At 55.4% G+C, this 16,258-nt stretch overlaps 1 protein-coding gene across 2 annotated transcripts in view; it reads right to left on the bottom strand.

The window, feature by feature from the left end:
• Positions 1-15,783, bottom strand: part of NR5A2 (nuclear receptor subfamily 5 group A member 2) — a 116,759-nt gene extending 100,976 nt beyond the window's left edge. Inside the window, exons 1-4 of one of the 2 annotated variants that reach the window (XM_040985411.1) lie at positions 15,519-15,709; positions 6,183-6,314; positions 2,385-2,503; positions 814-955 (exon numbers count right to left, since the gene is read on the bottom strand). In XM_040985411.1, the coding sequence (XP_040841345.1) occupies positions 814-955; positions 2,385-2,503; positions 6,183-6,314; positions 15,519-15,597 (472 nt within the window). In that variant the 5' untranslated portion in view covers positions 15,598-15,709. Of the gene's footprint in view, positions 1-813; positions 956-2,384; positions 2,504-6,182; positions 6,315-15,518 lie in introns of both variants that reach the window. The other variant, XM_040985412.1, reaches the window with a different exon arrangement.
• Between the last annotated feature and the right edge of the window lie 475 nt (positions 15,784-16,258).

Here is a 16,258-nt window from a genome sequence, read left to right as displayed (position 1 = left end):
GTACTTTATTTGCAGCAGATTTAATCGGCAGAAAGCCAGCATGTCCAAGGCTGGACCACAGCAACACACCGGAGTGGCCCATGAGCCACCAATGATTTACAGTGGTCACACATTAACCCCACTGCCAGCCCGTCTGCAGGCTGCCCGGAAGGTTGCGTTCTTTCCACCAAGCTGACAGTGGCTGCGTGTGCAGGAATCGCCGGCTCCTGCTCGTCAACCTATCATTGGTGACTGAATGCCTCCTTATTTCTTATGCTTCCTGCTCCTCAACAATGATATTCTCTCTCCAATTATTATCTTGGAAAAAATGCACTCCTACGCTACCAACAACAGCATTCCACGAGAGAGAGCTCTTTGCTTGCTTGAGAACTATGAAATCAACAGTAAAAGTTACGATGGGCACACCTACTAAAAGACGCAAATCAAAGTTTGAGTAGAGCATTCTGATTTCAAAAACGTAATCTTGTTTTTTCAATCTTTCTGCAAATTAATTATAATGTGTTCTCAGTTCTTGTTATTTTTAGTTTTGTTTTCAGGTCACCCCTTTTCCTTTCACTACCAAAATCCAGTTTCCCGAGACATGGAAAGAGAAGAAGTACTCTGAAATGTGACTTTTTTTTTTCCTGTACAAGTGACGTCACGTTTCCATGAGCCGGTGACTAGTCCTTCTGCAGGTAAGACCTTAAGATCAGCTCACAGCACAGCCTGCAGGGCTAAGAAGGTTCGGGAAAGTGGTGAGCGTGTTCCAAGTGCAATGTTCGCCTCATGTCCTTGGAAAGTGCCAACAGGCAGTGTTCCTTCGCAAACGCTTACCTTCCAGCTTCATTCCAACACTCAGACATTTCTGAAACCGACAGTAAGGGCAACGCTTTCTCTGGGTTTTGTCAATCTGGCAGTTCTGGTTTTCTATACACGTGTACCTTTTATTATTTTGGACTGTTCGCTTAAAAAAACCCTATAAGACAGAGAAAACAGTGAGACGTAGTTATAAAACCCCCAACACCCGTCTCTTCCATTGTTTCATTTTAAGGAAATCAGCAGTAAATCCTTCTATTGTAGCAGTTGAGCCCCGGTGAGGGTCTGTGGTTTATCTTACACCTCGGCGGGATCAACTCTCCCAAGCCCAGCCCACGAAAGCCCAGATGTTTCTGGCATCAGCATCCCACCCCTCCAAAATTACGCCAAATCTTGGGGAGATGTGGCCATGGAACATGTCATCCCCAACAGTCAGGGGGAAAAACACACTGCTAGCCAGCAGAGACCCTGTCAAGGCAATCTGCTCCCCCAGAATCTAGAAGAACTTGGTGCAGAACCCGATGGCAGAGAAAAATGCCAAGTGGGAAACTGACAAAGTAGCCCAGGTCTTCCAGGGACAGCTAAGCCACAGAGGACAGGGACAGGCCGCTCACTCCACCGCGAGCCCCTCCAGCTGGGCTTGTTCCCAAAAGCAGGAGAGACTAACCGAGAGGGAAAGCTCATGCCAGCAGGTGGGGGGAGCAGGGATGGCAGCAGAGTGTGTGCAAAAAGGAGGGATCAAAAAGAATATTGGTTGTTTTATAATATAGCCACAGTTTTACCAGTATCCATGCTTGTCCTACAGATCATCAAGAGAAATCTTTTTTTTTTTTTTTTTGCCACAGGAAATGAAGAGAATTTTCTGGCAATGGCTTAGGATACTAGTACTTACAAAAAAAAAAAAGTTGGGAAACTGCAAATGCTGCATTTACTGGGAATAAGAAAGGTTTGAGATAAATCTTTGAAGGAATAATTGATAAGATTAATGACCTTATAATACTTTTTACATCTTAAAATCCCTTGTGCTTAAATAGGTCGCAGCCTCAGGAAAGCGGTGGAACTCTCAAATTTGGTTTCTTGATGCCTGTGATAGGAATTTCCCTCCTCCCCCCAAAATCCTTAAATTTATTTTTGGAATAAATCAGGGTGAAATCACACAGCTGTGAATTCAGACTTTTACGTCTGTGGATAAAAAATGTGTAGACACAAAGCACTGAATACTCGGAAGTTAAAACATATTCGGGAAATACTTTGTCATGGTCCCGCTCAGGAATAACGATGCCTTAAACATATATAAGTCAAGCAAAATCAATATTTAGGACTGTTAGGAATGGAAGTCTTTCTACAGCTCTATCACTTTACTGCACTAAAATATCTCGAAGCCGCAGGGTTCTCTAAACAGCACGCACTGCTCTGCCAGTTGAGCCAGACACCTACCGGAAGGAATCGGCTCCCTCGGACTGACTCACTCGCTTACTTTTAATTGAGTCTTAAAAGAAAGAAAAAAACCCACAAGGCTATGCGAACTACAGGGAAGTCACCCCAGGGTTGATTCTGTCGTGGGTAGTCAGGGGGAGGCAGGAGCAAACCTTGCAGCTCTCACAGGTGAGAAGCCCATAGTGGTACCCAGACACTTTATCTCCACACACGGGACACAGCTCCTCCAGGTCTTCATCATAGGAGTAATTCACCATTTTAAACTGAGACACTGCAACAGCAAGAGAGAGAGGCATCGAAGGTCTGGTTAATTCACCATATATGGACTCAGATCCCGCAGCACAAGCATTGTAAAGTCACAAACAGTCGCTATGTTTTTCTTTTAATCCGGGGCATACTGAACTGTTATTTTTACATAGAGTGAAACATCGTCTGGGTATCAGAAAACAGTACACATTATTGTTTCTAAAACTTCAAAGAAAATTCCAACTTTTCTGGTTAATAGTTTCAACCGAACACGATGGTGCACCAGTCTCCTAAACTCTAACCCAGAATAGAAGTGCGAATTTGCATAAGCAATCTAGAATTGCACACATCTGTCCATTCCCCAACTCCCAGGTATTTCAAGGCAAAAGGCTCGCTCGGGGCACACACCACAGGGAGTTCGCGTCGGGGGCAGCTGGTGCTCCCCAGTGGAGCGCCAGCCTCTGTGCGGAGCCAGGGCGCTCACACGCGCACAGCCCGGGGCTCCCCGGGGTCCCGAGCTCATACAGGCACCCAAACACTCAGTTCCCTTCTGACACAAGTCCTGCTGCAAGTCCCGTTGGAAAACCTGTAAAAAAAAAAAAAAGCGTGGACGCTGGACGGGGAAAAAGAAAACAGCAGAGGAACGCAGGAAGGAGGATGGGATGGGGTAAGATCGGACCCTCCGCCGCCGAATGGTGCGGGAAGGCTTGCAATGAACTTGACGTGTTTCCGAATGTCTTTGCAAAAAACGGTAAACACCTTGAGAGCGTCCAGAAGTCAAACAGCCTAACTCCCCATGACCCCCGCGGCTGTGCCTGGGATCCAGCAGAGGAACTTGCGAGAGAAACCCCTCAGGCATACCTGAGCCGGTCCTCCCCGAGACTCTGCACGCGCGCGAGTCCCGTACCGGAGCGGCTGAAGGGCAGATCCGAGCCGCCCGGCCACCGCCCGTCCTCGCCCGACGCACCCCGCGCTCGCCCCTAACCGTCCGCACCCCGATGGCGCACGAACGCCGGCCGGGTTTGTTTTAAGTTAATCAGTGCAGCTCGCGGTGGGGTGGGGCGCGGCGTGGGGGTGGGGAGCCCGCAGCCGGCCCAAGTTTCTCTTGATTTGTTTACCAAAAAGGAAAGGGAGAAACAGTCTCCGACCCCAGGCCCGGGGACCCCGCCGCTCTACCACCTCGCTGGCGCAGGCTTTTCTTTCTAAAGTCTCAACTTTTTCCCTCCGTGGCCTTGGGGACGCGTGGAGTTCACTTGTGGCACTTTGCAGTCCGCCGAGGCCGCACGCCTCGGAAGCGGCTCTTCCCGCAACGCGGAAACCCCGGCTGGGACTGAACCCCGAGGGGAGGAGGTTCTGCCGGAGAACCCAAGAGAGCTGATCAGAGGCGGGAGCCTCGGGTTCGGCAACCTAGAAAAATGAAGGGCCTGCAGCGGGGTTCCCGCAGCGGGGCCGGCCTGAATCCCAACGCTGACACTCCCTGCTCGGGGTCTGAGGACTGGAGGAGTTGGGGAGCCGATGAAGAGTTGGAGAAGTTCGTTTACAGCCCTGGGACACTACGCAGCTCTCCCCAAACTCGTGCTTGCAGTTCTGAGCGCGGCTTTGGGCCGGCAATGAAGAGTGTTTTTTTCTACTTCTCCCCCTGCTGCAACAACGCAACTTGTTCTCACTCCTTTACAAGGCGCAGCTGGGCAAAGGCTCACAGGGGGTACTACTTCCTGCATACCCCCGGGATCCAACAGAGGACCAAAAAAAAAAAAAAAGAGAGAGAGAGAGAGAGAAAGAGAGAGAGAGGTCGAGCCCCGGGGGTGGGTTCCCTCACGGAAAATCCAGACAGGAGCCGAGGTGGGAATAGAGGCGCCGCTACGCAAGGCTGCCCGGGTGCCCAGGAAGCGCGGAGAGAAGCGACTCCGTCCGGGCCGCTGTGCCTTGCGCCCCACCCCGCTTCGACTTGGTCGGGAGAAGGGAGAGGGGGACCCGGGAGTCTCTCCGTCGGGGCCTCACAAAGGGGCGAGTGCACTCTCAGAGAACCCCAGGCCAGATTACGGGTGCGTGCCAGGCTGGCAGCGGAGCCAAGCGTGGGAATCCGGGACCCGCTCCCCAAGGGCCTCCTACCCGCGGGCCTCACCCCGGAGGAAGCCGTGCCCAGGCGCTTCCCACGCAGCTTTCGCACCCAGGGCTGAGAGCGCGGCCCGCTCCTCCGGCAGCAGAAGAGGGCCCCTCCGGCCCTTTACAAAGGAGGTGTGATAGGGCATTTGCCCCAAATTCCGAGTCCGCCCCTGCTTCCACCGACTCCCGCGCAGGATAAACTTTCTTTGCCAACCCGGCCCTAAGGAAAGGCCTCGCCACAGCCTGCCGGGGACAGCGTCCGGACCCGCTTCGCCGCGCCCCTCTTACCCTGCACGCCGCCGTGGGACTCCCAGGCGCCTGGAGGCTCCTCTTTTTGGGCTAGCCGGGTCCCCCCAGAAGTCTGACCCACAAACCGAGTCTCAGGAGCTCTCGACAGCCCTACCCCGAGGCTTGCAGAGACCCCAGGAGAGGAGAGGGTGGCTGAGCCCCTCCAGGTGGGGGTGGGGGGCACACAAGGCGCCAGCCTGCCACCCCCTTTCCCTCCTCCGCGGCCGGGCGACGTCAGATCTCCCGGTCCGAGCGCCCCGCGCGCACCGCCTCCCCCGCACCGGCCCTGAACTCTGCTCTCAACACCTCCCCGGCCCTTTCAAGTTCGCGCAAGGGGGATGGCAGGAAGCGCTCGGGGATCACAGGCCGGCCGGCCCGCACATCCTGCGCGCTGGCTAGGGCGAGGATGGAAGAACGCCGGTGACTTTTCCTAGCATTGTTCCTTTCCCGGGGCCGGAGCAAACGCGATAAACTTCTGAGATGGTGCCCCCGAGCCCGATCTGGAATGACTGGCTTGGCACGTGCAGACAATATCGCCAGAGATCTGGGTTTTGTTTTTGTTGTTAGCTGGGTAAAGGCACGGGCCATTCGTATTCGCAGCTGGTTTTTGGACTACAACCCGGGGGCGATAAGCTCTGGGCTACCTCCCACCCTCAGTCTCTCCGCAGCACCACCCGCGCAGGGCACCTCTTGGGAATAACTCTGCCTCGGATCCTGCCAACAGCCGGAAATTTGGAAATCCGACTGTCCAAATCCTAGCCGGTTCTTGAGGGCCCACCTGGGATTTTGGGGTGCTCCAGGCTGCAGCCAAGTCTCTCCGAAATCACCTCCTCCTGAGAGTGACTGCCACAGGCGGAGAGTCTTCGCTCTCCACACCGAGCCCCGGCCCGAGTGCGCGCAGGCTCCAGGAACCCAGAGCCTGCCGGGGCATCGAAACATCCCCGGTCTTAGGATGATCTTTTTATTCCCAAGACATCCTTCCGCCTTTCTGCGACCCCGCTTGAGTGGCCACGGAGCTCCGAGCCTGTCCTCCTCTTAATTAGTAGCGGCCAATTAGCTACTGCTTGGAAGACCTCTGCCCCCGCATTGTTCAAGAGCCATAAACTTTTATGCCTGCACCTGAGGAGGGGGCCCGACGGCCGCGCGCCGCCCCACAGCCAGCGGCTGCGCGCCCCCCAGACCGGCTCCCCCAACGCCCGCGGCCGTGACTGCGCCCGCGCTGGTGCGGGTCGGTCGCGAGGCTGCAGCCGCAGGGCGAGCCCGGGGGGCGGTGAAGCCGCCGGGGCTAGAGCGCCGCGCCGCCGCCTTACCTTGCATGTTTTCCGGCATCTGCCCCTGTTCCCCATGCGACCGAGTCAGTCCCAGCGCTTCCGTCTCCACTTTGGGCAGCATGACAGGGCGGCCGCCGGCGGCAATGGGGCGTCGGTCCGGAAGCCCAGCACCTGGACACGGGCAGCAGAGATTCAACTCCGGCCGAGAGAAGGGGCGCCCGGGGCGCTCACTCGCCCTCTGGCTCCTCCGGGGCTCCGAGCAGCACCTCCGAGCCCCGTCTGCAGCCGCCCCCCAGAGCTGCGAGACGTGGTCAGGGCTGCGGAGGAAGCGAAGCCCACCGCGGCCGCGCTCCCCGGCTCGGCTCGGCCAGGACGCAGGCGGCGGCGCGGCTCGGCGGAGGACAGCGCTGCGGGCGGCCGGGCGGAGGAGGCGGCCGCAGGGCTGCTGCCGCGGCTCCCGGACGCCTCGGGCGCCTCCTTCCCCTCCCGCCACTCGCCCTCTGGCTCAGGATCGGCAGGGGTCTCTCTCTCCTCTCGCCTCACTTCTCGCCTCTCCGCCCCTTCCCTCTATCGCTCTCAGCGCATCGCGCGTGCTCCCTATCACAAGTGCCGAGTTGTGAAGTTCCGACCTCCCTCCCCTGCCTCGTCTGCTCTCCCGCGCGTCCGAGCGCAGCCGCTCCAGCCCCGCGGGTGGCGGTGCTGGGAAGGAAAGGGGAAGAGAGGAGGAGACGAGAGGTAAGTAGAGCCAGGGGTGGGGGAAAGCCTGAGGGGGATGCGGGGCGCCTACGGCCGCTGGGGACGCAGGTTTCGGACTTGGGACACTAGCGGCCAGCCAATGAGGATGCTCCTGTCCCCACGCTGCCCCAACCTCTTCACCCGCCTTACCCCCTCCCTCCGCACCCTGGCCCGGGGCGGGGGCTGCACACGCGGCTGGGTCTTAACAGCTGGCGAGAGGCGACTTCTGAGCGCCGCGGCAGAGGCAAAGGAGCCGGGTGTTGCGCGAGCCCAAGGTTGGGGCGCGTGGACGTGGGTGTGTTGCGCGCCCTCGCTGCACGCCGACTGAGGAGGCGCAGGGGACTTAAACACCCACTTAGAAGACCTAAAGGAGATCCGGTGTGTTGAATTCTGGTGACCACACGTCTCCCGGCGCGGCTGGTCGCCTGTCGTGGGAGGGGTGTCTGCCGCTTTAGTCTTCCCGCCCTCGACTCCACGAGGCACGCGGTCTGTCTGAAAGTCACGCCGCTGAGATCCTATTCTCCACCCAGACTCACGAGTTCCTTCTCTCCCCCCATCCCCCCGACCCCGGACGCAGGGTCAGGATTAACTCTGGTGGATGGGGGGGGCGACTTATAGTTTCAATGAACTGCTTTTACATATAAATTGCAAACATCAACCCGAGCTTGCCTACTTCATTTCTAGCTTCTCCTTGGTTGTTGGTGGAATGGAGCTGTAGGAGACCCAGGGGCTCAGTGTTAACAGTTTTAAAAAAAAAGTTTTTAAAGAACCATCTGTTGTGCAAGCTATCCGGCCACCAGCTCAGCCACGTCTACAGAGTTTTCAGATGTCATCCCAACAAGATTAAAAACAATCTCCCAGCCTCCCCTGACTGCAGGCGAAAAGCCCCCATTTTCAGGGTCTGCTGTGCAAACGGGTAATTATCAGCGTCCACCCACAAGGGGGTGAATTTGAATCTCAAAAGATCTGGATTTATTCTATTTGAATAGTGCTCACACGGGCACTCGGCTGTGCCTGGGATCTGATGAATTGAAAATTATTTCAACCATTGCAATGCCACTTTTTTTTTTTTACACTTTGGTAGGAAACCGGTGGCCCACCCACAGCTGACATTTTGGGCTGCCTGTTGACCCTCGGACTGAGTTGCTGCGTTATAAAATTCTGTGATCAGAGTCTGAGTGGTTTAAATGGCAGCTCCAGTGGCATCTTCAGATTGCACACACACAAACGGGGGTGGGGGGAGCTATCCACGGGGTTGGGGAGGGAAGGTGCCCAGACAATGGCCTTCAGCAGCCGAGAGGCTGGCAGCTAGGTCAAGGTGACAGTCTGTGCTCCTGGGTGCATCGTTGTCAGTGCACAAAGGGAGTTGGTGCGCCGGGCTCAAAATCAGTGCTCAGTTTTGCTGTGGATTGGGTTAGTGGTGAACTTGAAAATCGATTCTCAAAACTCCAAGAACTAGCGCCTAGCACTGCTCATCCAACAGCCCTGGGCAGTGCCTTCCAGCACCAGCCTGGCAAGGATGCAGTACCCTGAGCTGGGGTGTAGCAGGGCAGCATGCTGAGTGGAGAAGGGACCAGGCCAGGGGAAGTGAAGGAAGTAAGGCGGAGTTCGGCACGTGTGGCAAAGAACTTCGCCTCACCTCCAGTCCCAGGCGAATCCGCCCAGGTCAGCGGCTTCAGGGCCAGCAGGACCTACTGGGAGTGGGGAGGGGCGGGGTGTACAGGCCACTTCTCCGTCCAGACCCCTCCGATTGATTGCCGTCTCCCCCCCCACCCCCCGCCCTCCAACAGCTGGCGTTCAGTGCCCAGATTACTGGTGGGCTTCCCAATGGGGACGGGGGGGGGGCGGGAAGGACCAGACTCTTCAGGCCGCAAGGAGGGTCTGGTCCAGGCAGCCCCTTCTGTCTCATCAACAGCCCACGTAGTGCGGTGGCACCGGAAAAACTGCGTTCCCTGGCGCGAAGACAACCAAAGGATCTCAGAACCCGGAAACCCATCGCTCCGGGCGAACACCTCCAGGCAGGAAACAAGTTCCCCAGGGCCAGCCCCTTTCCTGAGTCCCTCAAGAGACATCGAAAACCCCACCTGCGGTGGACCGGGCTGGTTTTCGTCGGGGCCGCAAGGGCACACTGACCTCTCCCCGCGCTACTCTGCGTGAGGCCGCCAAGCCTTGGGCAGCAGCGCGGGGAGGGGCGGCCTCAGCAGGCATCGGACGCCACGCTCCCTACCGGCTTCCAGGCGCGCGCCGCTAGCCTTGTGAACCGCCCGCTTCGGGACACGCTGTCCTCCCGACCCTTCCATCCCGCCGGGCTTGCGTGCCGCCGCCCCCGAAGTCTGGACCGCTTGCTTGGATGGCTAAGGTGCCCTGGAGCTATCCCCAGGGCCCCCGCTGCCAAGGAAAGCTGGGGAAGGGTCTTAGGTATGAATCCTGGAGTAGGTGCTAGGCCTCCGAGGCCGGGATCTGGGAGAAGAACCAGTTGGCCCTGGGAAGGGGAGACAAGTGGAGACGGCAGCAGGTGGACAAGGGCAGCGGCCTGGACGACCAACTCGCATTCCCGACCGCGGACGACTGGACACCGCCCCTTCTACCTCGCCTCCCGGGAAGACGTACACAGCAACCTCACCCCGGGCTTTGTACTGGGGGGAAACCGAGTTGGCGACTGAGGATGGAGTCCTCGCCCCGCCCCTGGAGACTGCTGCAGCAGCTCTCTCTGGCTTCACCCACCGCGGGGCCCTGGGCTGCGCGCCTTACCGCCTCCAACTTCTGACAAAAAACAATTCTCCCCCAGTCCCCCCACGCCACCCCGCCGCCTCCTTTCCGACGAGCTGAGTCTCCAAGGGCTCGCCCTTCCCGGTTCTGACTTTGTCTTAAAGTGTTGATTGACGGTTGCAATTACGATGGATGATGGCTCTGGGAGGCTCCCGCAGCCTTGATGAGTCCAAGAAGCGCAGTCCTGGCATATTTTATCCGGGCTCGGCGCTTCGGGGCGGTGCGCGCCCCATTCACCCAGCTGCCTGGAGGCGAGAAGGTCTCGCGCTCCCCACCCACGAGGAGCCCACCGCACGCTCCGCCCCGCCCCGCGACTCTACCTTTCTATGCCTTTGCGCCACAGCTCGCCGCGCGCTCTGGGAGAAGCCTGTTCGCGCCCTGACCCGAGAAGCGTCGGCGCGCGAAACTCGTGCGGACTCCGGGGTCGGGAAGACGGAGACCTGCGAAGGTCGCATAGGGGTCCTGGCTCTGCAGGCCCCGAGAGAGCCTCGGGTGACCCCGCCTATCCTTGCACAAAACTTACAAACCCTCCTGGTACACAATTTCCGATGTTTCCTTTTCCATGCCTACTTGTCGGTGCTTTTCAGAAAACGGGGCAATTGCTTTTCTGGAAACCCAGATTGTTGTTTATTATTATTATTATTATTATTATTATTATTATTATTATTTAGATACATTTATTTTCCAGAAGGTCTCCACTGGATTTGCGCTCCCAAAGCGACTGGGTCCCTGACTGTCCTTCCCGCCCTTCCCAGCTGAAAAGCCCCTCAGAGGCGGTGTTGGCCTTTTCTCTGAAAATTAAGTTTACCCAGGACTCCGCCCCGCCCCTAGGCTCCACCCACCCTCGCCCAGAGCATTTTTTGTTCTTGTAAAAGAGGTGGGTGAAGTTGTGCATAAGGTAGCTTTTGGGCCCCAGCTTTAGGAAACAAACAAAAACTAAAAACAAACCGGAATGGATGGGCGGTGGCACCTCCTTCGGAAAGGAAAAGCCCCTTTCTGCTATTTCTATGGATGATATCTTAAAGCGTCCCAACCACAGCTCCTTAAAAACTAAAAACAGCACGTAGAGGATCTGCTTCCCAGTGGTGTGTCAGGATGGGGGCCAAGGGGCTTATCTGCACGTGTCAGAGCTCAGCCAGGTTCCTGTCTGGGAGAGGCCAGGGAATCCAGACTCCCCCATCCGCGCCCCACTCCTCAGCTGGCCTTCCAGTCCCTAAGACAACGAGCCTGTTTTGGAAAAGCCTGGCCTGGCTCACCGAACTCCGGGTGCTTGAAGAACTTTTGAGCTTTACCTGGGCTAGGAGGGCGAATTTTGCCCCAACTCAGGGGTCCCTGCACTTCTCACTTTGGCAGGGTCAGCAGTCAGTGCCAATGGAAGGCTGACCAGGATTGGAAGGAGGCGGGGTTCTGGGGGAGAGACCCCGAGTCCCAGGTCATTCCTCTTTTCCCTCCACTGAAGTGGAGTTGTGAGGCGGGGGTAAAGGAGGGGGTGGGGACCAGAGACTCCATCCACAGGAAGCAGCCAGAACACCCACACTGATAAAGACCACCCAGCCCCACCTGGCCATTCCCGTCTTGCGACCCTGCCCCCACCCTACTCCATCCTCAAGCTAGCCTGGGAACTGGTTCCTTTAGGCCAGGCAGCCCTACTGGGAGGTTCTTGGAGAGATATCCTGCCTGGTTTCAGATTCTTTGGCTTTTTACAGCGCTAGGATGGACAGATCCCAGACTCAGCCAGTCCTTTTGGGAAGTCCCCTGACCCTATGGACCCCTGGCCTCACAGAATTGTGCTGGTCCAGCCACTTGGGGCCCCCTTGAACAGCAAAGAAAGTGAGGGCTTGGAAAGGTGGGACCTGGAATGGCAGTTTCGGGGCCAGGGGAAAGTGTAAGGTGGGATGGATTCCAGACTCTTGGGGTGACCACACTGCACCTCAGCCTGGCACTCCCCTTTGTCTGCACCACCTTCCTCTTACTCCGGAATTTTAGCTGGGAGATTTCTGACCAGATTTGTATTTCGGGACTGCGGTGGGGGAGTGAGAGATCCTGCAGGTGCAGTGGAAAGTGGGTGGGGCGAGGGGAGGGGGGTGGAGCATAGGACCAATGCTGCAGGAGGCACAGCTGGGTTTGCCCCAAAGTGCTTTTAAACACAGGTGCCGAAAGGGTATCTTCCCAAGTCAGTCCACCCTCATTCCCTAGGACATTATGTTTCTTTTATCTGAACTCCCTCACTCAATTACAGTCATTTCTTTGCCTTCCTCATGCCCAACTGGCCCTGTTAACAATCCTGAATTTCCCCTGGATTTGGGTTTCCCATCTGGGGGTGGCCCTGTGAGTGGCCATGGCATGGTACTTCTGCCTCAGCTACCCTGCATCCGATTCTGAGATCCTCTCCAGGAAACCCTGGGGTAGAAGCTGTTCTTATTCCATTGACAGCACCAATTTGCCTCCTGAATCCTGCAGGAATCCACAGCTGACTTCCACGGGAGAATGAAAAGGCAGATGAAGCTGTCAGCTCACAGCCTGAGTCGACCAGCAGGGCTTATTATCAGCAGGAGTGTGGACCAGTTGCTACTTCGAGCTTGGTCATTGGGGTTCCCTGTGCAACTCTCTCACCTGACAAGCCACCACACCTTCCCAATTCCACCTTTCCAAGCAGCAAAATGGGCAAAAGCAAAGTAAACTATGCGATGATGGGAGAAAGGCAGTGCACCCTACTGTTAATATGTTATTCTTCATCTTTCTCTCTGACTCTACTCAAACTCATCTTTCTGTTAAGGGAAGCCATGAGGAAGGAAGGGAACCACAAAGCATGAACCACTGGACACTCATCAAAGGTAGACCCTTGGGGAGAGACACTGCTGGCTTGCGGAGCTGGAAATGGTCCCGCAGGGATCATACCCTTAAAACTGCTCCTGGCATCTGTATTCAAGGGTGTTAAATACTGAGTGCTTATCAGTCACACAAACATGCCTAAAGCAGTTTCTCAAAACACACACACACACACACAGAAAACCAGCCTTTGTCGCTGTATCTGATCAATTTCTGACCACCTGCTCAGTCTCTCACCTGTCTTATTTCAGCTATTCCCCATTCCTGGGAACCCCTACAGAGGACAATTTACCCCCTTCCAACTCCTAAAGTTCTTTAAAATGGACTACATTTCTCACAGAAGCTTCCCTCCTTCTCGCTCCCACCCAAGATGAAGAGTGATGAAGTTCAACTCCAAGAAGTAACTCTGCTGACGTGGGTCCTTCATCTGGAAGTTGGAGGGGGAGGGACTGGGTGGGCAGAGTCTGATAGCCTCTGACACTTGCCCAGCCCAGACCACCCCGTAGGTGTTTGAGGGTGGGGTGGGAGGGAAAGCTGGGACCTTTGTATCTGTCCCAGCTCCCCGCTCCCCAGCTCAAGTTCCAGGCCAAATCTAAGATAATTCAGGTTGTGTCTGTCTGGCAAGGGTTCAATACAGGAGATGGGCCATTTCCAAGCCTCCATACTCTTCCAAAACTGGTAAGCGAAGTCCAGCTGTAAGGGTGTAGCAGTGGGCTGGGGTGAGGGGTCAGGGAGCTGGCATTGCACACTACAGCGCCGAGGTTGGCTGGAGGAGAGGAGAGCGTGGCAACACTCCATTCTTTCAGCCACTCCCCCCCGGGGGGGGTGCGAGGGGGCGCACGTCTTGCTTTCTTTTCTCCCAAGGAAAATCAGACTCCGAGAGTGTGGGGGTGGGGGAGGGAGGCAGAGAGCACACCTTTGACCACACAATTACTGATGTGTGTTCTGCACTTTTAACTATGCACATGTAAGGACCTGAGGAGGGAGATGCATTAATAGCCCATCACGTGCACCTCATTTGCAGAACTGTGTAAATTTAATGCGGGTCTAACCTAAGGCGGCTGCAGTGGAATGGGGTGCAAAGTTGGTAGACGCTTTGGGAGAAGTTGTTTTCTCCCCACAGATGTGTGCAGGCATCATGGATAAGTAGCAAAGACTTGGCAGAGTAGGATCGTATATCTTCCTTTACCAGGATGGTAGGCAGAGGGAGCAGCCGCATCCCAGCCTTCTGCACACCGAAGTTACGTCGGGCCCCAGTTACCCCCACCCACGCAAATGGCTACAACGAGGTTCAGCCCCCCAGGACAACAAGAGGGATTATCGCGCAGCGGCGCCCACCCTTGGCTCCCTTCTGTGAAGCATTCCCTCTCGCCTCCTTCCTCCATCCCAACCCCTAGACGCATTTTGCCTTCACAAAGCCACGCATACCTACCCCTGCGCCCCCCTACAGCCGCACTTGGGCGTCTCAGCCCTGGACTGTCAGATCCAGTTATGGAAAGTCCTCAGTTGGCGAAGGGGGCAGTCTCGCTCCAGCCGTTGGTTTCCCGGCTGAAAGCGGCCTGTTCGCCTTCTCCTTTGGCCCCATTCGACGGCTCTGTCCGGCCAAGAAATCTCCGGCCACGGCCTGCAGTGCTTGGTGGCTGGGGGGCGGGGCTCGGCACCCATAAGAGGCGTCTCTAACTGAGACAACCTTGCAACCGCGGAGCTGCAGCATCCGCAGCAGGGGCAGGAGCGCCCTGCGAGGAAGACAGCCTGAAAGGGGGGGCTCTCTCTGGGACTAGAAAATTGCAACGTTGCGTCCCGGGGCGTCGAAAGGGTTGGAACGGGTTTAGGACATCAGGGTAGGCCCGCAGAGGCAGGCGAATGCCTCCCGAACCAGGCTGGATCCCCCGGGTGGATGGGATGGGGGAGCCCCGCGGGCGTGCTGGGCCCCGCCTTGCCCCGCCCTGTCCGTACTTGGGGTACGGAGAGCGAGCCAGCCTGCAAGCAGGGAGCCTGGCCCCACCTCCCCCTTCCCTCCTCAGTCTCCGCCCGCCGGGGGTCTGGGGACCCCTCCTGGCCGATCCCCGCTCCTGGCTCCCCGGGCGCGGAGAGCGGGCGCAGGTCCTGCCTGCATCACCGGCTCTCCTCCCACCCGCGTTTGCTTTGTTATCTGCAAAGCAGTTGATTCTCTGTGGCACTGAGGGTGCCTCCCCGAGTTTTCTTTTTCTTAAGTACAGACATTAAAAAAATTTTTTTTCCCCTCAATTGTGTAGTTGGCCCATTAAAAAAAGAAAAAAAAAAAAGCCATCACTGTATTCAGTGGAGTCAGCTGGCTGCCCCGTAGGGCCGGGAGAAGCTCGGACCAGCCCTGCTTTCCCGGTTCCTGCGCCTGGGACTCCCACTGCGCCCAGGCCCCGGGCACCGGCGGGGGGAAGCTGCTGGGGGCGGAGGAGGCAGCTCCTGCCCCTGGAAGTCACTAATGGAATGGAGTCTAGCTGGAAAATGAACAACTTTGTGACTCTTCCTGTTTGTTTTTTAAATGAAAGCTAGTTTTAGGTACTTCTGTTTATAGAGCAAGACATGTAGTTCATTATTACTAAACACAACTCATAATTCTTAATGCTTATCTGATTTTTTGCATACATTTGGTTTGCTAGAAAAATAAAGGATTTTTTTTAACAGTATCTGAAAACTATCAAAGTTTGATTAATTATCATTAAGTGGGATAAACTTTCAAGTTTGAGTTTATTATTTCTGGTTAAACGTTATCAGAAAGCATTAAGGATAAAACTGACATATTTTGAATTGTTTTCTAGCTCTTTGGGGCTAGCAGAAGGACATCCAAAAACAGTGTATATATAATACATGATGAAATAGCTATTTGCATTTGAACTGCAAAAATGAAAACTGCAATATACGCACATGGGTGTGTTACAGGCCCTTAATAAACACAACAAGAGAAGTAGTGATTTAAAATATAAAACCATCAATGAGATTAAGTTAAGCGTGTTCAGGAGCAACAGAATAACGACTGGGTGGTAAATAGCAACTCGAACTTACCGAGAGGCGTGAATCCGTGCTTGAGAGAGGCTTGTAAACCCCCAGTGTTGGTGTTAGAAGACATTCTCCGTGAAACCATGGGCAGTCCTTTGGTTTATGGCAAAAATCATTGAGCATACGAAACGGTGGGGCCTGACACAGACTGTGGCCTTGGGAAAGACACATCAGACTACAGGAACCCTTAGTGAAAGTTAGGGAAAAAAAAAAAAAAGGATTCAGAATTTGGAAAGTTACAGGCAAGGCTTTGCTGGACTCTGTACTGTTTCCAGCGTTAGTGACCTGCTGTAAACCATGTATCCAGTTTCATGATGGTTTCTAATCAGAGGAATGGGAACTTCTGATAGGCTTAGTCTGATCACATGATTCTCTGCAGGTTGATAAGCGGGCCCTGTTATAAAGTGACAGCAAAAGAGATAAGAACTCTTGGCAGATAATGGCGAAGGAATGATTAACTCAGAAGTGGAGAGGTGCTATGCAGCACAGAGAGTGGAGAGTTGTAAACCCAAGGGTCAGAAGATCATATTGAGTGGCTAAAACTCCAAACCAGCTCAGATCCACTAACTCAACTAAGGCTTGTGACATAGCGCCTTGATGTCATCACCTATTTGCATAGAGGAGGGCAGACCCGGCTGCTCTGACCTCTGCAAATACATGACAGATGATAACATTGACAGACATTAATTCTTGAAGGGATGACTGCAAATATGAACAACACTTTGCAACACTACAGGTAGCACTGC

The sequence above is a fragment of the Ochotona curzoniae genome, unplaced genomic scaffold (genome assembly GCF_017591425.1).
Source record: "Ochotona curzoniae isolate NIBS_2020 unplaced genomic scaffold, NIBS_Ocur_1.0 contig_430, whole genome shotgun sequence".
Classification (NCBI taxonomy): Eukaryota; Metazoa; Chordata; class Mammalia; order Lagomorpha; family Ochotonidae; genus Ochotona; species Ochotona curzoniae.
Note: the sequence above shows the minus strand (reverse complement) of the source record. Positions and strands in the feature narration are given on the sequence as shown.